Source organism: Dromaius novaehollandiae, chromosome 1, assembly GCF_036370855.1.
Source record: "Dromaius novaehollandiae isolate bDroNov1 chromosome 1, bDroNov1.hap1, whole genome shotgun sequence".
In the NCBI taxonomy this organism is placed as follows: Eukaryota; Metazoa; Chordata; class Aves; order Casuariiformes; family Dromaiidae; genus Dromaius; species Dromaius novaehollandiae.
The window spans coordinates 65,959,327-65,983,271 of NC_088098.1; the positions used below are offsets into that span (position 1 = coordinate 65,959,327).

At 46.3% G+C, this 23,945-nt stretch overlaps 1 protein-coding gene across 8 annotated transcripts; it reads right to left on the reverse strand.

Moving 5' to 3' along the window:
* Positions 1-243: 243 nt before the first annotated feature.
* BID (BH3 interacting domain death agonist) lies at positions 244-23,803 on the reverse strand. Of its 8 annotated transcripts, none has more exons than XM_026117022.2 (8): positions 23,675-23,803; positions 8,544-8,648; positions 7,347-7,447; positions 6,664-6,732; positions 4,752-4,956; positions 3,544-3,689; positions 2,379-2,582; positions 244-1,278 (listed from the first exon to the last, which is right to left on the reverse strand). In XM_026117022.2, the coding sequence occupies exons 4-8, from the start codon at positions 6,670-6,672 to the stop codon at positions 1,267-1,269; spliced, it is 576 nt and encodes a 191-aa protein (XP_025972807.1). In that variant the 5' UTR covers positions 6,673-6,732; positions 7,347-7,447; positions 8,544-8,648; positions 23,675-23,803; the 3' UTR covers positions 244-1,266. The 8 variants fall into 8 exon arrangements, with proteins under 8 accessions (XP_025972807.1, XP_025972808.1, XP_025972810.1 ...); XM_026117023.2 differs by having other exon boundaries at positions 7,343-7,447; XM_026117025.2 differs by lacking the exon at positions 7,347-7,447 and adding an exon at positions 21,493-21,576 and having other exon boundaries at positions 23,622-23,756.
* Between the last annotated feature and the right edge of the window lie 142 nt (positions 23,804-23,945).

The following is a 23,945-nucleotide window of genomic DNA, read 5'->3' on the forward strand; positions in this document are numbered from 1 at the left end:
TAGACTATTTCTGTGCTTTTCCCCCCATCCCCCCCCCCCCCCATTATAGTGCAGTGGAACAAAAATAAATTGCATAAGTAGTTTTGCTTATGCAAGAGGACTTTAGGCAGTAGGAATAAGAGTGTCTCCTTTAATAATGCCTGTGAGGCAGCTGGCATGAAGTTAGAAGAATATAAGAACTTGCACAAAGAATGACAACTCCTCCAAAAGGTAGAGTGGAAATTTAAACTCTTATAAGCTGTATTGCCATGAGAAATGACCTTTTTATTTAAGTTAAAAAAAGGCAAAATATTTACATTCTTAAATTTCTGAGGCAGCTGGATAAAGCTTCAGCTACCCTGTGTGTGATCACATACACAAACACCTGAGTCACATTTCTTTTGCTCAACAGAATACCAGTGCCCTGAGATGTGAATGCAAAAGGGTCATGGTCAGAGATGCCAGGTATTCTTCCTGATTCAAGGTCAATGATAGCTCCTTTTTCTTTGCAGCAAGCTGTTCTAAAGCTAAAGAACATTCCCCCCCACACACCCCCTCAAGCATATCCAGATTACTGTGCTCCCTGAAACAATTTACCCTTGTACTTTTCTCTAATTTTCTGCTTTAGTTTCATTTCTCAAGCAAGAATAGCTGCTGTGGATTCAGACTAAACCATCCAAGTTGATACCTTACCCTACCTCTTTCAGGGTTGTTTCCATCTGCAGCCAGCTTGCTCTGAGATGATCTAGACTTTTTTTTTTCCTGGGTGAGTGATGCTGATGAACCACTCAGTCTACAGCAGAGGCCTTGCTGGGAACAAGTCACAGTCACCATAACCCAGCTGCAGCAGCAAAATCTGCAGCACCAGCAACAGGGTGGGGGAAGACAGTAGCTAAAGCAGAATGCTACAGTTGATTAGATAATATACTGAGAGGCCAGGCTCTGTGGCCATGGCATTTCCTCTGGAGGCACAAGCCAGGGTCTGCACCTGCACTAAGTCTGCAAATGAAGAAGAAAAACAAACAACCCCCCCCGCCCCAACCACCCATCCCACCCTATTTGACAAAATGATCAAGGGCAAGCACTACTCCTTACAGGTACTGGCAGGACATTCATGCAGCTCACACTACTCTCATTGCTGTGCTAGTCTATGAAAGCCTATCTACATAGATGTGCCTCCTTTTTCACAGCCGTATCTCAGAATTAAAATAATTTGAATATATCAGGAAGAGTAGAAAGTTCTCAGGAAGCCACAGTCTCCACACAGGCAGCTGGAGCAGAGCTTTCTCACTCACGCAGCTAGCAGGAAAGAAACAGAACCAGCGTTAACAGCAGTAGAGCCTTGCCCCAGCCGCAAGCCCTGTGCCTGCCTTCTGCCTTCCCTGAAGGGACTCAGCAGCTCCCAAGGGAGGGAAAAGCAGCAGCTTCAGCAGCTGCCACAAGCCCCTTGGGATTCCACTTGTCACCAGCTCTGCCTCTACTCTGCCTCCTGCTGCACTACTCTTGCAGTCACCTCCCTGACACCCCCCCCCCCCCCCCCCCCCCCCCAGTTTAGGTGCTAATGGCAGAGCTGGACTGTCTTTGAGAGCTGGTGCCTGGTGCCAACGAACAGCAATTTGTCCCATGGGGAACAGCCTATAACAGCACTTGGTCTTGGTGCCCAGCTCTGTTCCCCCACTACTGCTGCTACATGGCGGAAGGGAACCATCACCTAAGGGAGTCCTTTCCTGCCCTCCCCCTGCTTTGCTGTCAGCTCCTTCAGCTAGCCCTCTGTTTAGCAGGGAAGCAGCATAAGGGCTACTCTTGTGATGAAATGCCAGGTTTCTGTGATAACTCGGTGGCCTTGAGCTAAGCTGAATGGAAGGGAGGGTAGTGCTGCCCGGCACAACCCGAGGTGCCTCACTGCTGAGCAGGTAACAGCCCTGGTGTGAGGCACTTGTCTAGGCTCACAGCACCAGGTGAGCAGGGCCCCTCTGGGGAAGCTGCTGATGCTGCTCACAGCAAGGCTGCAGCACAGGATTGTCCTGCAAAGCCATGGCACTCAACTGTGGCACCGCGCTCTTCCCAGTGTGTGGCAAGATCACTGCCCTGCTTGGGCTCAAATCCCAGTCTTACTGGCACGGCCTCTCGGAGAGTGCAAGTAAGTGCATGCATGGGTGTGTCTGGCTGTGCATGTGCACATGTGTGCAAATGCATGTGTGTATGCATGCACACATGCATGTGCATGTACACATGCATATTTATATAGAGGGACTAAGGCAAGTGGAAGTTAAGACACCCCCTCTGTTCCCCACCCCCACAGGGCACCAACTTTCAGTGCTCCTTGCAGACTGAGGGTCCCTCCCAGCCAAGCCTCCAGAGCCCAGCACTGAGCCACCCAGCTGTTTGACAGCACTCACCATTCTGACAATGTAGGTGTGGAGGTGCTGGCTGATGTAGTTCACAGTGGTGCTGAAGACGCGCTGTAGAAGGGAGGGCACTCTATTTGCAATTTTTTTAGTTAAGACCATTGCTAGCACCAACAAGGCCTTCTCCTGTTCCATGTCGGAGGGAATGGCCCTTGCAAGCCCTTCCACTGCCTGTGACAGGTACCAGGTTATCTCCTGCAGGGAGGGAAGGGGGGGGGGTGCATTTTAGTACAACAGCTGCAGGAGAAAGGGCTCTCTGCACATCGTGCTGGTGACCAACATGACTGTCCAACCACCTCACAGGGTGCATCTCTTTCCTCCCTAGCACAGCAGCCTGCCAGGGCTGTTGAACACCCCAGATGGCAACAGGAATGGCTACCCCAGAGCTCAGCTGCTCACCCAAGACTAAAGCAAAGGTGATGGCACATGAACAGCTGGAGAGTTTAGACAGCACTTACACATTTGGGGCACCACAGTTACCCTCCCACACACACCCCTCCTCAGGGCTTGCACCCAGCTTGCCAGGTCCCACAAGGGCCCAGGAGGCCTGGGCTCCCCCATGGTGTAGCCCTGAACTTCACTGTGTTTAGGTGGGGACTAGTGAGGAGAAAGTAAAGTCAGTTTCACTGGAAAGCCTTCAGATGTAGGAGTTAGAGAAAGGATCCAGGCATGGAACAAGTATTGCCTTGCTCCCCTTGCCTTGTTCAAGTATTGCCCATGTGGCCAACATCAGACGTACAGGACTCCGCACCAGCGTCCCCACACCTCCCAAAGATCTTTCAGACAAATACTGAGCTTTAACCAGACTGCTGATTTTCAAAGATGCTAAGCCCTTGAGCCCACCAACCTGAGAGCAAAAACATCTCTGAAAACCTTCACCACTTCAATTTCCCCATCTGCAGAAAGGGGATGATGAGCCCAAGGAGCCCACTTTGCAGGGCAAAGGCTGCTACAGGATGCAAAGCTGCTACAGCATCACCCCTAACAAACTTTCACATCAAAGGTAAACATAGGGACTGAATTTTAAGCTGGCAGCAATTAAAGCTAACAAACTAGCAAAAATGCAGATGTTGCCAGCTTGCTGCTTCAAAGCCACAGCAGGAAGGTTTGACAACACTTAAAAAGAGAACTACTAGTCAGGTTGCTTTTCACTCACCTCCCTAGACAGATTCTCATTCAGAAAATGCTGTACAAGATCATTTACTACTCTTGCTTGGATTTCTTTATCCAACTGGTCTCCAATCTCAGCGAGCTGAGTACCAATGATCCGGAGAATTTCCTCATTTACCTCAGGGGCAAACACTGCCAACACATAAAGCAGAATTCAGTTCACAGACTGCAGCCAGACTATGTTCACTGCAGGTAAGTGGACTCATAACATCCTGGCCATCTCCATCAGTCCCTGCTCCCCTCTCCCATAGGGCATGTGACACAGCTATATGTACTATAGGTCATTTGTGTCCACACAACAATATAAACTTTCCCAGAGACTGTGTGCAAATAGTTTAAGCTGTAATCTGGGTAAAATGCAGCCTCACCCCGCCCAGAAGAAATGCTACAGGGGGGAGCTAAAATATATCAAACCAAAACTTGTACAGGACATTACAGCCACCACTTTGTCTAGAATTGGGGAGGGAAGTGGAAGAGTAATGTAATGTAATTTCTTCATGACCACCATTAAGACCTGTGTCTTAAGCACCATCTAAAACACAGCATCTCCATTTTGCAAAGCTTCCCAATGCTACTTTGGGACATGAGACCAATGCAGATTTGGATGGTGGAGGGCTATGTACTGTAGCAGGTCCTCTTAGCCCTACTGAGACTGAGATCAATGTATCAGATAACACACCCTGGAGAAAGGGGAAACCCTGCTGAAGATGGCTAGTGAAGTACTAAGTGTACCAGTAACTACACGAGAAACTATCTCCACCACACTGGTACAGCAGAAAGGGATGAACTCAGTAGCAAAACAAGAGTTGGCTCCAAAATCCTAGCCCCAGAACTAGTGCTGTTAGGGACCAAGTACTAAAACTCTCCCCAAGGAGCAGTGTGAAGCTTGACATAAGATCACACTGCTTAAGAAGAGTGATCATATTAGTACCAGCTCTGGGGCTCTTGTCTGATGTACTACAGATACAACACCCAGGGTGACAAGTAATCCAGAAAATCACAGGGATATAGAGTGCTAAGCATTAGCTGTATTATCCCAAGTGTTAAAATCCCAACAAGCATCACCATCAACAGCCACGCTGTGGAGTTTCTTGATGGAGAGAAACTTACTCCTCTACAACAAGCCAGCAGAGGAGAGAAGACAAAAAAATAATAAAGTAAGCCTCAGAGGCTGGTGGGAAGGAGAACACTCACCCAGCTCACCATTCTGCAAGTGGCCGCTCCGATTCCCATCTGTCTGAAGCTCATCATCATAGCAGTTGCCATGTTTTAGGGAAGGTATGATCCCTTGGCTTTGTAGGGCTTGCAGTTGGTCTCCAAACTCACAGTTGGAGGAGCTCTGCAGGAAGTTGTACAGGAGGATACGCTCCATCTGGCTGGATCCATCGCTGTGGATATCCTAAAGATAGGACAGTCACTGTTAAACCTAACCCAGGAAAAGTACCACCAAGTAAGCCTGCACATACATTGTTTTCCCAACAGCAGACACACTTTTCTGGCCTCCTTTGAAGGTCTTGAATAATGTCAGCCAGGGAGCCTAGAAGACTTCAACAAATGCATGCTAACTCCTGGATGTTTACTCACTCACAGCTGTTTGATGGCGAGTGCTAGATAGCTCTGTTCTTAAAAATTACAACCAGCTGTTCTTCCAAACTCATTTTTATGAGTTAGCAGAGAGTTGACTCTGAAGCGGTGAGCTCACCTTCTGTGCATTCCCAGCTGCTGCAAGGACTGCACCCCTGATCAGAGCTCCTTTTCAAAACAGAGGTGTACTCAGCACAAACCATCTGCATTTGGAAGACTTATCCCTGTATCTGGGGATCTGGTATCATCTACATCCACCCTCAGAGCAGACATGTGCTGCCTCTGTGGTCATGCACCCTGCCCCCAAACTACAGTGAGGCTGAGGAGGTCTGGCAGGTAGTCAGATTGCTGTAAGCAAGAGGTCCCAATAGAGCATAGGCCTCAGGCCTCATAGCCAGCTAAAATCTCTGTAAGAAACCAGGAGATTAGCCAGTAATTGTAATTAAGCAGCTAAGAGAGAGCAGGATGTTGTACAAGTGCAGAAATAAAGTGTGTGTGTGGGGAAGATCCCTGCTCTGGTATGCAGACTGTCTGACTATAAGAGAAGAAAGCGCTTAGGCTTAATTGGAACCCACAAGAAGAATCAAGGCTAAAGTAGAATGATCTTTCTTACCAAGGACATAAGGTAATCAATACACAAACAGGATGAACCAGATAATTGAAAGGGAGCTTGGGGGATCTTCTGGGGCGTGGAGCCTTGCAAGGCCACCCATACCTATGTAACCATACCAGTATCATCATATAGGGCCCAGATTATCAGTATCAGAAATACCAAATTTGGGTATAGATATAGCAAAATTGGGAGGAAGTTAAATGCAGGAAGATTAACAGAAGGCAGATCTTCCAATAATACAGGTGTGAAAACCTATGGATGGTAGTGAAGGTCACCTGGTGACTCAAGTTCACCTGGACACCAGAGGCCCCCTTACACAGCCTGCTGGACTTTCCATTAGGTTTACGTACAAAAGACTTGTTGCAGCAGGGCAGAGCGAAGAGGGTTATAATTGTACCCTAACACTAAGTAAGGTGGGGAAGGAAGGGCAATAGACTTCTATTTTAATAGAAGTTATGTAGTTAATAAGATTTAAGTGTGATAAATATAATTTATAATTGTGTTTAATACTGTGCAAAATGATGTAATCATAAATTGATCATAGTGGTATGTCTATTAGTCAATTATGTTAACTGATTTATTAGTTTTAGTCATGTGCTGCTTAACCAAACATTGTAGTCTCTTAAATCAGCCATATCTCAAGCCTACAACCTGAAGGGAGAGCATCAGACTGTGAGGTAACAGAGCAGCCTGCAAACTAAGTTGTTCCATCCTTTTTTTGGCCATATTCCTGAAGGAGGAGAGCAGTGTCAGAGGCACCTGCAGGAACTCTGGGGGAGAGGAGAAGGGCATGAGCTGGCACTTTTTTCATACATAGTATCAAAAGTATTTTGAAATACTTTAGGCCAAGCACAAAAGAGAATCACTGGTCGCTTTGAAGCACAAACCTCAGTCATGTTTGTAACTTACCTGTTCCATGATTGCTCCAGAAATAGAGTGGCTGTATCTGCTCTCCGCTTCAGTCTCAAAGTCCTTGCCCTGCAAGGGAGTGGGAATGGAAGGGATTAAAGGAGTAAGAATTACAACAAACACATTTTACCAGTGCTCATGGGCCTGGCCATATCTTGTGGAAAAGGGCCTTCCCAGTGATGTACATCCCTGTCTCTGGAAAGGGCTGCCTATTACAGACCAGCAGCCATAAACAAGGCTGAGAAGAGTCATAACTGTCCCAGCAAGAAGGGCCCTATGCTGGTCAATGAGATAGGTAAAATGCCTTCCTGCCACAGACACACGGAACACAGTGAAGGGATATGACCTACAAATGGGGCTTTAGAGCCAAGAGGTGGTGCTAGGGATGGAAAGGACCATCCTTTCTAGTGCCCAAGGCTGGAAGAGAAAGCAGGGTTATCACAGATACACAGAGGAATCTTTGGCCTTGCCAAGGTAACCCACGGCTCTTGGGCTTTCCGGGTCCCTTGTGAGAGCAGGTGAGCTGCTTGGATCTGCGTGCACAGCAGCATATTTCCAAGAGAAACATTCAGCTGAGCTTACGATATATCTGCAGCGCTTCAAGTGTCTATACAAACATAGATAGATACATGTGTGCACAGACCACATAGGCTTATTTCAATACTTTATGCACAAGTACCTACAGACAGGGAAGGTTGGACTGGGTGTTATCAATGGCTCCTTGTTTTTGTCCACTCTGTGTCCTCACATGAACAAAACAGTGATAAGCCTCCAGGGAGGCTTGCTAGGAAGATGAAAGGAGGGAAAAAAAACAAGCAATCAGTAAAGCAAAACAAAATAGTGCCAAAGGGAGCAAGAAAGCCAAGTTGGGCGCACATACGGCCCTCTAGGCTGAGGAAGCCTTCCTCTTTAACCTGCCTGTACTAAAAGCCCAAGGTCAATCTCTGCCCCCATGGTGGGTGCAGAGGCTGACAGGGCTGATCACTCCCAGCCTCCCCTGTGCATGAGCAGTGCCACAAGGGAAGAGGCAGGCAGGGAGGGTGTAGAGGTGGCACCTCTCACCCACTAAGAAGGGGACCCATAAGAGCACAGTGCTCCCTCCTCTTCTAGCCAAGCATAGCTGGCAGGTGGGTCAGACCAGCAGGCCAAGCGGTAACATCCAGTACATGAAGTCAGAACAAGAGAGGCACTAGTGTGGCACAGCAAATGCCAAGAATACAGGGCTATCTGCTGAGGCAGGGAAGACAGGAATCTACTTTGTGGGCCTCACATTTGCTGCCCAAGATGCGACAGCCCACAACTACACCTGGGAATCCCTGACGCAAGTTGGCTTCAGCTCTCAAAGAGCAGGGCCTGGCTCATAGTGGGCAATGCATTTCCACCAGGCCTTCTCCATCCAGGGCTGTAACCTGGCTGCAGCACAGGTGCTTGATGATCCAGATCAAGCTGAAAGCATCAAGAAGCCCAACCAGATGAGCGGCTAACCACCACAGACCTGTGCTAGTGAAGAATTACCCTATTTTACAGTATCAGCTCCTCATATCTATATTTTAAATAAACAAGAGTGCAGGTGGAAGAGAGAGGAAGCGAAAGCAGAAGCCAACTCAAACTCTGAAGGAAACCACAGAGTCACAACTTTGAGAGATTAGGAATTTTTTAATTTTTCAAAGGCTCTTAAAAGTCCCCAAGACCAAAAGATAATTTCAAATATGTCTATATAAAATAAATAAATAAATGTAGGCTCTTATCCATGAGCTTTTATCTCCATTTAATCATTACATTAAACTAATAGCTTCCTAAAACAGAGACCCAAGCTTCACTGCTGTGCTTCAAGACATTGCTTTCTCTGTTCAGATCAAATTCCTACTCCTGCCACTCACCTCTACCCTAAGAAGTGTTCCCCTAAAGGCTGGGGAGAATGCAGTGCTCTCAGTTCTCCTGGGACCAGATAGAGGCTCTGGAATGGGAGCGGGTGACCTCTTCTCCTGGGAGAGAGAGAAAGAGAGAGATGTTAACATAGGGAATGGAGAATTTGAGATAGAATCCCTAGGATCATGAGGCAAGTGGAAATTTTAGCATAAAGTCTCCAGCCAGATCTTTTTTTGCAAACATCAGGAGTTGCACAGATGAGCAGCATTTCTCTAAGCTGGGCAAAACCTCAACTTGCACATATATTCTGTATACATATTATTTAATTTTTTTATATATATATTTTTATATATATATACACACACACGCACAGACACACACATAAATAAAGAGTCCATTCAAAGTGATCCAGCCCCAAACCAAGGCGTTCATGTCATTGCTAATGAACAGTGAGTGTCCTTAAACATTAATACTCCGGAGTTTATCACTACCTCCTGGACCATCATGACTGATATTTACTATAGGAGGCTGGAAGGTGTAGTGGACATAGGCTGCTCACACCCCATTTGCTTTGAAAAAAAATCACATTCACCACAGTGATCTCCTTGAGCTCAAACAGGACCATCATCCACACCCAGCTCCAGCCTATGCCACAAGCCTCTTGTAGGACCACTGCAGTACTTTACAGCTGGTCAGATCAGTTCATGCTGGCTAATTCGGGCTGGTATCAGGCAGCTGATTTTGCAACACAAGTACAGGCTGAACAAATCTCCATCTTCCAAACAGAAAGAAGTTACCTCACACTCCTATCACACCACACTACCCATGCAAAGGGGCAGACGTTCTCCTGCAGTTCTCCAACAGGAGTGTCATGCAACACAAGCCATTAGAGCTGTGAGCTGCACACAAGTAACTAAGTGACTAGCAGCACCAGAAAGATTTCTCTTGCAAGGCTTTCCAGTGAGACCACTTCCACCCAACCAAACTGCTGTGATGACCTTTTTCCCTTGTGGAGGCAAATTCCAGTAAATTACAGGAATGTCAGACAAGTGCAGTCAGGTGGTGATAAACAGACTAAGTAAAACATCAGCCGGCACAGAGACCAACTTAGTCATTCCTACAGCAGAGGGTGGTCATTCCTACAGCAGAGGGTGGAGGGAAAAAAGCCAGGTCAAGACACTTCCCTAGGGAGTTGCCACCTGACATGTCTTTCCAAGGAGAGCTCTGGATGCTGCTGTAAGGCCTTGGATTCCCTATGCTTTTTTCTGTCATGCTATTTGGTGCTGCCAGGAAGCCTCCTCGGCTCACTCCAAGCATTCATGAAACAAGCAGCAAAACACCATTGTCTTTCTCTATTCCCTGATTTAAAAGGGAGGCACAGGATATTCTAAGCTGGGGAAGAAAAGGGGCACTCTGCTCCATTCCCAAACTGGTAAACACAAGTCAAATGAAACAGAGATCCAGATCTATTCTGGGCATGCCCACACAGGTCAGCATGGAGAAGCAGGGCACAGCAGCTTGACACAAGGTTGCACAAGCATCTCTGCAGCATCTAGTCAGCACAGCAAGCCAGTAAGAGAGCTTGAGTCTGTCCAGCTGTGCATGTTCCTCACATGAATTCCTGGAAAGTTGTAATAAGTCTAAGGTGCCTGGCAATAGCTCTAAAGCTCTGGAAGCTAAGCTAATGATTTTCAGAGAGCCTGAAGCGTATGCACTAGTCACAGCACAGGTCCTCCCTGCATACTGGGCACCCTACACAGGTGAAATACCTGGAGAAGAACCTCAGTGCAGGCAGAAGGGGGCTGAGCAGCCCCTGCCCTGCCATACTAGCTAAGTGCCCTGCTGCACCCAGAGATGGCGATGGGTGTGCGTGGAGAGAGACCCACTGTACATGAGGGTTCTTCCCATCTCCTTCCCCTCAAGGGTTTGTCTCAGCTTTATGTAAAATCAGACCCTCCTCGGGGCAAGTCCACAAAAGAGAGACATATTCGAAATCACCCATCATAGCTGTAAATTTCAGAATTGTTCACTCCTGCACACAGGCAGAGATTAAGAACTGCCGTGGGGGGTGGGAGGTTGGGGGGAAGCTCCCCAAATCCTTAAGTGGTTAAAAAAAAGGGGAGGGGGCAAGGAGGCTTGAGGATGATCATTTCATGAATTCTTCCCTGTATAAAGGAAGAAAGTGAAAGTCCCAGAGGGGTTCCAGCCCTCAGCTCCACTTGGGTGGTCGAAAAAACACCTGAGAAAAGGAACAAGAACTTCTTTCATGCCAAAAAAAGGTAGCAATTCCAGAGACCTCATGTTTCAGATCATTACCTTGAACGAAAGCAAGGGCTTTGGCTATTCAAAGTTCCTCCTGAGAAGTCAGACTCCTTAACGGAATCTCAAAAATTGGACCTCTTAAAAGCAAGCCCCAAACAGTGAAATTTAACTATGCCGCTGGCATCTAAAGCTTTTAGTCATTAACACTTCAGAATCCTAATAGTTTTAGATCCAGATTAAGACATTTTCTGGTGGAGAGAAATAGTTACTTTATACTGAATAAAAAGATCTGCTAGCCGGAGAACGAGACAAGAGGGAAATAAAGGCTACAAACCCCATCTGTACTGGGATCCAGAGTATATATGAAATGCTTTTCCAATAAAAGGTTTTTTTCCCCTTCTTTTCGCACCCTAAAATATTTGGGATAACAAGTAAATCTAAACCATTTGCTAAGCCTGCCTATGGCTGCTAAAAGTCTTGGGATGAATTTTATGGAGTATTTTTTTTTAATTGAAATACCAAATAATTTGATTAATACATTATGATCTTTCACACTCAATTCACTCATTAGACAAGTGAGCTTAACATATTCAGGCAACAGGCAACAACTGCGTCTGAGAAACAGCCAGACACCTTGAAGTGTTGAACAGATAAGAAAACAATTTAGGTTTTGGATCAATTCTTTCCATATTCCTTTTATATATATAAATTATTCTAACCCCCCCCCCCAAAAAAAAAAAAAATATAAAGGCAAGTTTAGGACCCTTGAACCAGCTCTGAAGAGTCAGACTGCAGGGCTGTTCACTGCAACTTAACATCTTGTCATGGGAGAGAGTCAGCAGAGAAGTCTCTTGCTAAATATTAGGGTTGCAGTTGGAAGTCTGAATATGTTTCTGTTTAAAATTACTTCAGTGCAAATCTTTCTCATCTCCTTATTTCCCTCTCCATCCTTCATCACCGCCTGCTGAAGTATGAGCTGTGTATTGAAACAGTGATGAACCAGTAAAACTTGGGGAGATGGTAGCTTCCAGGTTGGGGGACAGGGGAGGGAGGAATTAAAGAAGGGGGGGGGGGGAGGGGGGAACCTATTAATCTACTAAGATGCTTTTATGGCTGCTCCCCCCACTCCTGCCTCTGTGCTGCCATACAGCCCTGCCTGCTTAAGTTGCGTATGTCTCAACACAGGCCAAAGGTTAAGTAAATTGCATTGCGCAGCCTGAGCAAGGCACCCGCCAGCTGCTTGTCAGTGCAGGATGACAGAGCTCATTCCACCCTGACACATGCCAGCTTTCATGAGAGACAATGCTGCGAATGCTTCTCCCAAAGCAAACCTCCGTGCCTTCCTCCAAGGCAAACACCGCTTCAGCCAGTCATCACTAGGGCAGGAACACACTTCTCTCCTGTGGCAACACAGATCTTAGGGGTCTGGGGTCCCATCTGTTTCTCCCTCTCATGCCAAGTTATATTTGCTTTTAAATCTCACCAACAAACTCACCAGAGCCGCTGTTCCTAGCTGTACCCCACTAATGAGGGGTGGCAACACCAGAGGTGGCAGCAGGAAGAAGGGCCACAATCTCCTCTCTGACTCCAACCTTTGAGGAGAGGCTGTACTTCAAGTTCACAGGGCAGAAAGAAGGGAGAGGCAGGACTGCAAGACAAGTTACCTCCTGGGGCTGGGGCTCTCTTCCACGCCTACATCTCCTCCCACATCACAGCACTCTCTGGCTGCCCTGGGAGGGGTGAGCCAGGGGAAAAGCCTCATCCACTGTAAGGCACTTCTCTCCTGCAGTCATTACCAGTGGTGCCATTCAACTCAGGCAAAGGGGCAGCACTGGAAATTTGCATGGTGGAACCACAAAGGTACATACAAGGGTAGTGGTCCCATGGGGCAGCTGTGGCCATAGCTGTGCTGGAATGAGATGAAATCAAGTCTTCTCAGCCATACCATTGCCACACACTTAGTTATTTCAAGAGCAAGCATTGCAGCTGCACATTTTGTCTTTCCAGGTAGGGAGCAGCACATGGACACTGTAGAGCTGCAAAGCGTGCAAGGTTTCACTTGCCCTGCCAACAGTATGGCGGTCTGCTGTGCCTCCAGGCACTGCAAGCATATCACTACTGGCAGCCCCCCACATGGCAGCAAGAGGGTCAGCCAGCAGCACAGGGATACCAGTTCGGGGAACTCTTAATAGCTCCTGAAGCTGCCATAAACAAGAGCAGGTCCCAGGACTCCTATAGCAACAGTGTAAAGCCACCCTATAAATCAGTTTTCACTCCTTCTTTACAGTTATGTTACATCTTCAAGAGAGTTTGGAGAAGAATCCATCCCTTGAACGATGCCTCTACTTACTATTGCTTCACTTGTCCTCACGGCTTAGTCTGCAGGCTGCACAGACAGCAAGTTAACTCATCTTTCATCTCAAAAAAACCCCAAATCATTTCACGTTCTCAGCTGTACCAGACACTGTCTCGTTTGGAAAACATACTCTGTCCAGCAGCAAACCCACACGCCTGTAGGAATGATTCCTTTAACAGCTCACCTAGATTCTGAGACATGTCCTGTACGAACACCTGGTAAGACGTGCTATCAGTCAATGGACCTATTGTGTGAGCTGTCAAGATAAATATCTTTGTTTCACATTCAGGTTAGGAGTGAATTAAAGTCTCCAAAGCTGAAACAGCAATAATGCATCAGTCATCAAGAAGGGAAAACTTGCAACCTGCACATTGCTCTCTGACTGGCAGCTGAAGGATAAAAACTTTGCTTTATTTTTGGCAGATGTGATGACATCCCTTCCTGTATCTGTTGGATATTACTTGTCTTGCAATCAAACACTTCATTGCTGAGCTGCAGAACAAGGCATCATTTTACAGAAAGGAAACCGAGGCACTTGGCGATGATGTGACTTGCCCTGTCACCTGGCATTTTAAATCTATGTTTCAAGCCACAACCGCTCAAATGCACTGCCTTCCTGAAAGTATTTCATATACACTACTGCTTTACATAATGAACTGTTACCAGGAAGTCAGAAAGCTGTGCCAGACCGCTCTCTTAGCACCTTCAGAGTCACGTGAGTGTAAGCAAACTCCAAATCATCCAGCCCAAAGTCCCTACAGGAATCCCTATCACCCTGCCACACTCGGTTCCTTGCGCAAATTCAACAGGAACTAGAACAGCCCAGCCAGTCACAAACAGATACCAGACTTCTTCCCCATGCTCCTCTGCTATGGAGGGAGAAACTTGACCACTCCCACAGCAGCTGTACTTGTACTTCAGACTCTGCAAGGAGAGACAGAACTACTGCAAAAGGGAAGATAGCTCTATGGATTTTTCCTTTAAGATGTGAGCCTTGTTGATCTGCAACAAGGTTTAATGAGGCAAAACAGTGCTGAAAGCCATTTTAATAAATAGGATATTATGACCACAGGAAACCTGACCCCTGTGTGGTTTGGCCTGCAGAGGACATGCCAGCCCCTAACAGTGCTTGGAGTCAAAATCATGGGGCCTTCTAAGACACATTGTCCTCCTAAAGCAGGAGGGGAATCACAGGCTTGAGGGGTGGAAAGGAAGGGGGAGAAGAAGGAACAGAGACATTGCAATGTATAAGCCAGGTGAAGGATGGGCTGAACAAGACCCTTTGTGAATTTGTGGCTGCCCATACCTGTGCTACCATGAAAGCAAAGCAATGGTTTGGTGCCGTCTGGGTAAAACCAAAGCCATTGGCTTGAATTTTCCCAGGACTTTCCCCATCATAGGGAACTACAGATGGCCACAGCTTCTAAATTACAAGCTTTTTCCATGCATTTCCCTCAGAGAGAGGATGCAACACTATTAGCTCCATTTCAAAAGTGGTAAACTGAGAAGCCTTGGGGTAGAATACCTTAGCTGAGATGCCAGCAGGTCTGTGGCCCAACTAAGGATGGACTCCGTCTCCAAATTTAAAGTCATTCATTTGCTAGACTTTTAGAAAAGATATTCTTCTTGTCAGAGATGAGGCTGCTTAGATACACCACCCTCCTTCTCACTCTCAAACATGTGGGATGATTGTTTGAGGCAGCTAGGTTTTGTTTCTCTCACTTTCAGCTGCAGATTGCACCCTCTCCCAAGATGTCCAGATAATCTCACTTCCAATCACTCCAGCAAGGGGGTAGAGGGCAGGGGAAAGGCCATTTGCTCATGGTTATTTATGTAAAAATGCATTGAAACATGCTGAATGCTTCCTGCTCCCAACAGTTAAGTTTCACTGTATATTTATCTTCCAGTATTCAATGGTACCAATGCTCTAAATGGGCCACAAAGATCCGATGCCCCTAGGTGCTTGTCTGACTATACCTTCTTACTGGGGCATATTTACCTGTGCTTCTTTATGTTGCTTTAATATGTAAAGTGAGTGTCTCAGCCTGTACTCAAAGTATTCCCTTCTGTGTATTTTTACATAGAAATACTTTGCAGAGCTTGTTTGACATTTTATTTTTTCTTTTTAAAGAAAAGCTTTATTATCTACTCTTAAGAGAAGTCTTGGATTGGTCTTTTTATTAATTTCATCTCCCTGTGTTTGGCTATTGTTTTCACACTTTTTCACTGTATACTTTTGGATGAAGATCACGCTGACGACGTGAATTATAACAACCCTCTAGTTATCAGGGCAATACGCCAACTTCTTATGAGGAAAAACATTCAACTTCCTCATCAGCCTTTATTTTAATTAGGCTCAAAATGCCCTTTCCCCTTGGCCCTATATAACATGTCAGTGAGCAGGAAGGAACACAGCCACATTACCGATTCTCTTCAGAGTCAGGGCAGGAACTTTGGATCATTGTGGTTTCTATGCCAGATTAGCGATGGAGGCAGCACAACAACACTGAACAGTGTTCTTCAGAAGCCAGCATACAGATGCTACTGGGCTGAAGCTTAGCTGGCAAAAAACTTTTACCTTGAACTGCCCCAAAGCTTAGAGCCAGAATTTGGCTTCAGCCAACTATAGGTACTAGAGCTGGATCCAAGCCAAATTCACACATTTCTATATTTTGAGCATGTCCAGATCTAAGAGGAAGGTGCAAGATTTGGGTCCTGACTGCCATGGTCTTTCACATCTGGGTCTAAGCTTGTTTCCTTCTCAGGTGCAGAGCAAAGCATCTCCGCAGTCAGGTTAGCCAGCCCTGTGTTTCATTTCCTCAGAAGCATTAGAAAACATTTATCTAAAAAGGCATAGCTGGACCTGACATGAAGAAGCAGAATAATCCCAGGAACCATCACACAAGACTGTTTTAATAGGGTTAGTTTACTGTTCACAAGCCCAACCATATCACACCAGCAGCTGCAATACAACTCCACAGTAATGTCGTAGGGCATATTCAGGCTATTGTTACTGTCTGCCCCTCGGGCCATGACTGGAAAAAAAGGCAAGGATGGAGGAATCAAGATTCTGGTCTTTTGACATTACAGAGGAAAAACAAATAGACTAGGAGAGCAGAGACATCCTCAGTAGTGCTGATAAAGGACAAATGCTACTAACAGATGGAATGCATAAATGAAGGTTTAAAGTGAGAGAAACGTGAAAGTTTCTTGCAGATTTAGAAAGCAGAGCAGAGCTGACAACTATCCTACAGAAGACTTCAGATGTGCAGCAGAAAACAGAGACAGATGGTCAGCTCCCTCCACACGGTAATTCCCTTGCACTCCTTGCTAGTTTGCCCTGCTGGGGCATCAGCTCCAAATGCTTGCACTCTGGTATGCTTTTACAGTCAAGTAGGGACAAAGCGCTGAGCCCCCGGAAGGGAGAGGACAGTCTCCAATATCACCTGGCAATAGTAACTCTGAAAAACGCAGGTATTGTTCAGACAGGCTCAGACAAGAACAAGCTACCAGAAATCCTCAGGAAGGGGGACCGGTTGTTGGGGCCTGGGAGTAAAGACTGGCATGCCACCCAGAGGACAAGAATATACTCCTTATTTTAGTTTTAACAGACTTACGGCTGTTCTCATGTGCCAGCACAGGCACAGCTCATCCATTAGTCAGAAAAATCAGGAATGCCACTTCATACCACAACTTACACACATCTCACAGCTCATACCCACAATAGAGAGGAATGTGAAGAACCTGTTTTTTTTCCACCTGACTGGCAAGTTAGGTGAGCAAGGAAAGAAACATCAAAATCAAAAGAATGGCTCTATGGACTTGGGTGGCCACCAACAGTGACACGATCTCTGCCTTTCGTTACCTTCAGGCCATATGACTGGACAAGAATTATTCTTCCAGACTCCAATACCAGGAATATCCGTACTGCTTTCTGAGAGACAGCAGCTATGAAGATGCTCACAATGTAAAAAAGTTAAATGACAGATCAGCATGGATCATTTCAATACACATGTCCAAGAAACAATATATCTAAAAAACCATAACACTGATCAAAGCTGTCTGCTTACTGAAACCAAGTATGCAGATGCAAGAGCCAGGACAGCACCAGCAGAGCTACTAGGCAACAGTTCAGACCTCAGGAGTGTCTCCATTCAGGAGTTTTTGGTTGCTTGTTTTTTCTGGACCAACCGGTACTCCCCAGAACTACTTAGATGAAGCCTGTTCACCTTACCAGAATCAGAAGCATTCACTATAAGGACAATGACGAAGGCAGTTATGGAAGAAGGGGTACAAAGATAATCTTTACATGAGCATGCTCAGTTGCTCCAAAAGTATACACAACCCTTTCTCAATATTTGACAGCTTCTCCAAAACAAAAGATAAAATTTCAAATGAACTTTCATCCTCCTAAACATTAAGTGTATCAGCTACAAACACGCCTTCCTTTTAGATAGGAAACAACCATGTATTAGTAGGAAGCCAAAAAGATGATCCATGGAAGAAAAGCATAACACTGCTCCTTTGATTACGCTGACCATACTGGCCTGAGAAGACTCTCTCCCACTGTCCTAGTCTTTCAACTGCCACCTCCCCCTCCAAATAATTCAACAGATGATGCCAGGGAAAAATAAAAGCATCCTGAAGAGATATCTGAAGATGGTTTGCTGTGCTCGAATGTCCCCAATAACATTAAGTTGAGCATCAAACTGGGCAACCAAGAATGATGGTAACTGAAAACAGCATTCGTAGCCTTGACCAGAGCCTTTTGACAGCATTTCCTGATTAACCTTTCGTGAGAATAAAGACAGCGCGATCTCTTTCGAGCACTTTTACCAATGATGCACAGCCAAGAGAACATCCTCTTCCAAAGAAATGAAACAGGAGCTATTTGGAAGCTATGACAGAACTGCAGAACAGTAGCCTCCAGGAACACGCATTTCTTACGGCCAGGAGAAATCTGTGCAGTTACACAAGACACTCCAGCACCCTGCACTGATCTTCTACCTGACACCACTTCAGGCTTCCTAGCTGTAGGTATAACAGCACTTTGGAAGTGTGTGGATTTCACTAGGAGAAAAAACATGACTATGTATAAAAAAGCGCAGAGATTTCACTTTCAGTTTTAGCTTAGGAGGAAATGCAGATTAACTCTTAGGTCCAGGAAGTGAATGTAAAACCAAAACACAGTGACTAGCTGATCCAAGTGGATTTGTTTTGTACAGCTGTTAATCTAAAGGTGCAACAATAATTATACCAGACTATCTGGAGTTACTCTGACCAAGAGCATGTTTTCCTCCTTTAAAGGAGATGAAAGGGATAGCCCAACACATTACAGAGACACAGTCATTGCCCATTCACCACGGAACTGCAGTGGGGCATGCTAGGAACTGACTGAAGGTCAGGGTACTTCAAGGTCAGAAAATACAGCAGATTTGCTGTTCTTAAACAGAAATTCAGCACATGCAAGCACTCATGTATGCAGCCCAATTTCCCTGCTTATTAGCTGAAGCTGAGTAAAAGCTCCAAGGTCTTTTAAATAAAGTGGTGAGCAAACCACTGAGCTAAAAGGTTAGAGCCATGACACCTCTTTGTCATAAGAGAGGACAAATGGAGAAACATTCAAATGAGATGTGCAGCCTTTTCTTTATATTCAGGAAGTAGGCCAGCCCAACCAAAACCCATGGTGCACCAGTGCACACAGGGGCCAACCAGCTGGAAAGTAGCTCTACAGAGAAGGATGTGGGGCTCCTGGTAGACAAGTTGATTGTGAGCCACCAACATGTTCTTGTTGCAAAGAAGAGCAATAGTATCCTGGACTGCATTAGACAGAATGTTGCCAGTAGGTGAAGGGAAGTGATCCTTCCCCTCTGCTCAGCACTGGTGAGGCTGCACCTGGAATGCTGGGTCCAGTGATGGGCTCCCCAGTATAAGAGAGATGCAGAGCTACTGGAGTGAGACCAGCAAAGGGCCACAAAGATGATTAAGGAGAGAGAGCTGGGACTCTTTAACCTAGAGAAGAGAAATGGCAGGGAGGGAAATGATCTCAACAATGTGTATAAATACCTGATAGGGGGAGAGAAAGCGAGCAAGAGCGAGCGAGCGAGCAGCACCAGACTCTTCAGTTCTTTCTGAACATAAGATACCTTTTGCTGCGAGGGTGGTTGAACATAGTAAGGGGTTGCCCAGAGAAGTTGTGGAGTCTTCATCCTTAGAGATTCAAGGCTCACCTGGACACAGCCCTGAGCAACCTGCTCTAGCTGATGGGGGTTGGACTAGATGATCTCCAGAGGTCTCTTCCAACCCGAGTCATTCTCTGATCAGGAAGGACTCTGTCACCTCCAGTGCTACATCAGTGCAAAGAGATACATTAAATAATAATAATTAAAAAAAAAAAAATCAGGAGACTGGATCAAGAACAAAAATTTCAGCTTCCTCAAGTCAGCCCTAACAATGCTCTGACTAAGCCTTGGGGCTACTGAAGAGGGATGGGACTGAGGGAGGGACTCTTAGAGGAGCTGTTATAAAAAAAAAACCACAATAACACACAACAGAGTAAGAACTGTAAACTTCTGCAACTGTTTGCAAAAGAATGGGCAGGAAACTGCAGTCAAGCTCATTCAGCTATGGGGAAAGTGTCCAACGCACACCACTGCCAAATACGCACAGAGTCCTGTTCACTATCAGTTGTAGTTGAGATAACTGCAGGACAGCAGGTTGCCATTCTCTACAGGCATCTGCCACAAATCAGGACAATCACTGAAGCTTAAGAACAAATCATTTTCAAATCCAAAGAATAACACTGAACATTCTGCATCACTTATTACCTCTTTTTACATTCTACCCCTCCTTTCTCTGTCTTCTTTGGTCTGGATCAGTCTAAATCAGACTTTAAAACACTGGGGCAGGGACCAAACTATATACACGCTGTATTTCTAATCATTAACTGACAAGTTTTAGCTAAAGCTGAACACAGACCTCCCCCCTCATCCCAAGATAAGCCACCCAAAACTAACAGAGGGTCAAACTTCAAGTAAGAGTTTCGCATCTTTGGTCAAGCTACGAGTTCAACTCCCTAATTAGAAATATTTGCATGTACTTGGTTTTGTACAGCACACAGATCAATATGATTCCTACCCCAAATGGTTGGTAATCTGACGTAGACAAAAAAACCACAACACGCTAAGAGAAAACCAGAAGTCACTGTGCAAAGAAACATCAGATTTGCTGGTAAATTCTGCTCTTTCACAGGTTGGTGAACTGCTAACTGGTGGAAATGAAATCCGCTCATCTGCAGTTAATTCCTCTGAGCAGAGAAAACCAGACCAAGCTGACTCCTCTACACATCACTGCCAGTTAATTCATACCCAGAGGCAACGGGAGCTCCCTTATCAAGGAGCCTAGATCTCATAGCTGCTCCTGTGCAGTTATACCAGCAGTCTCTGCACTGCCGTTATACAAACTGCTAATGGTTACTGGGTCCTCCTCCCCCCAGCATAGCACTGTGCATTTGAGGTGAAATAAGGGAAGCAATAACTTCTAAACGCCAAGCTACCTCAGAAAGGTCTCCAAAGGTGGCAGTTACTAGATTTATGTGCCTGCCTGCTTCCAGATTAAATGTTTTCATTCTATTACAGAAAATTCTGTTTGATCTGGCAGCTCTTCAGACTCCCACTGAGTCTGGATGACTCCTGTTATCCTCTTACACAGGAAAAACACAACACAGAAAAACCCATGGTATAACTGACTCCAGGTAGGAGTGCTTAGTGAATATATACAAATACATCAGGCCTATCTACTTATAAATCACAGCTCTTAGCATTGGGGAGCGACCAGAAATCAAAAGCCACAACAAGCACCTTTACAGGTCCCTTATATCATGCAGAAGAGTATGACCCTAGTGCTGGGCACTAGGGCACAATTCCCAAGGTCAGAGCCTCCAGAGCCTCCAGGTTTGCACAGGCAACATCAAAATTCTGCTATTTCTTACTATGAACCTATCAGCATCAAACTCACTATCTATCTCAGTTGTACTAGTTCTGGTTGGCCTAATCTGATTGAAAGAAATGGGGGGGGGGGGGGGGGGGGAAACAACACAACAAAACCACCTAACCAAAAACTTACGTCTATTTTTCCTTCCTGAATTCAGTGATATCACCAAGTATAAACAAGTAGGATCAGCCAAATAAGGCAAGACCTTCACACCAGCATTTCTTAGTACAAACCCCGCTTAAAAATACACACTATTATTGTCTTTAATACAGCTCAGTGCATAGGTGACAAGAAAGTAAGTGTTCAATGAGACATGCAGCCTATTCAGAAGATTTACAATCAGATGTTACACTCAGCACGTGCACAGTGGAGTCTTTGCCTTGGCTGGTCCCTACGCCCTGCCAGTCAGTTAACTGTAGCAGCAGACATGCAACCTAGAAGAGAAGATAGGAGAATGGGAATGGATAGGTTGCAGGAAGTCAAGCAAATAACAAACTGCTAGCAACACTTATATTTTAAAATGCATTCCCCAGAAGTTTTGTATAACAGCATCAGCACAGAGGTCACAAGAAGCGGATGGTGCAATGTTTTTTACCCTAAAGACTCTAAACAGAGTTGAATATTTTATAAAAAGATGACAAAAAAGACAATTTCTTTTAATATTTTTCAAGATGTTATACTTACACACACACATGAAAATAAAGTTTCAATTTGATTATTGACAAAACCTTTTAACAAAACCCAATCATTTTCCACAAGAAGTGGACTTTTGCAAAAAGCCCTTTATATATATAAAAAAAATTCCTGTTGGGGAACCACCTTTTGCTCCTCCCCCCCCCCCCCCCCAACATTTTAACCATTTTGAAAAGCTAAAAGAAGTATTCTATGGCTGTCAGGAGATCTTTGGCCCAAATATCCTAAGAAAAATCAGAACAGTCCTCAAGCTCTCCTGAAATAAGTGTAGATTTTCTGGATTAAGAGTTTAGTGATTTAAATATCTCTGAGGCCCTGTACTTTGGTCTTTAGTTAAAACTAAAAAATACTGTGCTTTAAAAAAATAAAATAAAAGAAAGACAGACAAAACCCACCAGGTTCAGAGCTAGTCACCCCAAGATGCAGAGACCATAACTTCACCACACACACTATAAATCCATTCCAAGGGATGGGACCTGCTCCCTCAGTTCCCTTCCACTTCACACACTCTCCAGCTCCCTGCTCCAGCCTTCAGATAGTCACCCTGAACTGAACATTATCATTTTATCACAGGAACACAAGCGCAGCTCACAGCAGACAAAGACACAGCCAAGGCACCCATCACCTTAACAGGCTACCACAGCCACCCACAGCTCTACAGAAGATAAGAGTTGAGAAAAAGCACACACTGAACTGACTGATCTGCATCACTCATCCAGTTTTTCCTCCAAATTATAGCGTTATTATTAGAAACCATTCCTACATCCCTCTGTTGCTGAAAAACCACCAAACATCAATCCCTCTGGAGTTTCTGCTCCAGGATTAACTCCTTGCTCTCCTATTCTGTGCAGATATTCCTCCAGTCTGAAGATTCACCTAGGGTGAGATACTGGACTATACTAAACTAGGATAAAGCAAGAGAGAGGAGATATTGCAAACATAAATCATAAAAAGGTAAGCAGAAAAGATGGCAATCCGTAATAACAAATAGAGAAGGGGGTTTGATTATGGCTGTGGAAAGCAGAAGACAAGCCAGAGGAAAAAACAGAGTAGAGACAAAAATCACAGCACAAAGAGGAGGGCGGACAGAGAATGGGATAGCAAACAGCAGAGAACAGACAACGTGCACAAAGACAAACTGATCAAACTGATCAGCAGAAGAAGAGAGCAGAAAACAGAAAGTAAAACAATAACTGACCTACAGAAGAACATCAAGATCGGATTCAGCAGGCAGAAAGAAGAAAAAAAAACAACGAACTGTCAGGAGAGAGAAAAGTTTCCAACAGCAATAAAAGAGAAGGTGGAAACCACATGCACCCTCTCTCACAGCACCAGCGACTTGGGAGGGGAGGGGAAGGAAAAGAAGCATATTGAAGGGGGTTTAAGGAAAATTAATACTAATAACCGAGCCGTGGGGGTCCCTAACTCTGCACTGCCAGGTGCGGGGGAGCTCCGCGGACCGCACTGCCGGGAGCCCTCCGCCGCGAAGGCGAGCAGCGGGGCTCGCAGCGGCCCCAGGAGCCTCCCGGCGGGAACAAAGCCCTCCTCGAAGGCAGCAGCCGCCCTCCCTCCGCCCCGGCGAGGACGAAGGAAGAGGCAGGTGCGGCCACGCTCCGCGGCGGCAGCCCAGCGAAGCCCGTCGGGGGCTCCCGCCGGCCCCGCGGGGGCCACCCTCGCCTCCCCCACCCGCGGCGACAGCGGCAGCGCGGGGCCAGGCGGCCCCGCCGCCGGAGGAGGGGTGGGCGGCAGGAGCCTGCCAGGGCCGGGCGGGCGACGCGACACTCACCGCGCCGCCAGCAGGCCTCGGGCGCGCAGCGAGCCAGACAGCCCAGCACTCACCCACTTCCTCCTCCGGCCCCGCTATTTCAGCGCCGGGCCCCGCCCCCGCCCCGCTCTCCGAAACGCAGAGGCAGAGCGCGGCGCGCGGGGCCGCCGCCAACCGCCCGCGCGGGTCAGCCGCCAACGGCCGTAACGGCCAAGGGCCCCCGGCCCCCGCGCGGCGGGGGGAGGGGTGCGCACCGGCGCGGCGGAGGGCTGGGAGCGGGGAGGTGGAGAGCGCCCGGCCGCCTCGCCGCCGGGGCTTTCCCGGGAAGGAAAAGGAAGAGGTCCT

What these genes read in the sequence shown, in the direction of transcription:
- BID (XM_064515282.1), bottom strand. An exon ending in CTTGCAGAATGGTGAGCTGG is followed by an intron (nt 3,690 to 4,751) that starts GTGAGTGTTCTC and finishes ATGTGTTGGCAG; the next exon opens with TGTTTGCCCCTGAGGTAAAT. An exon ending in ATGAGAATCTGTCTAGGGAG is followed by an intron (nt 2,583 to 3,543) that starts GTGAGTGAAAAG and finishes CCCTCCCTGCAG; the next exon opens with GAGATAACCTGGTACCTGTC.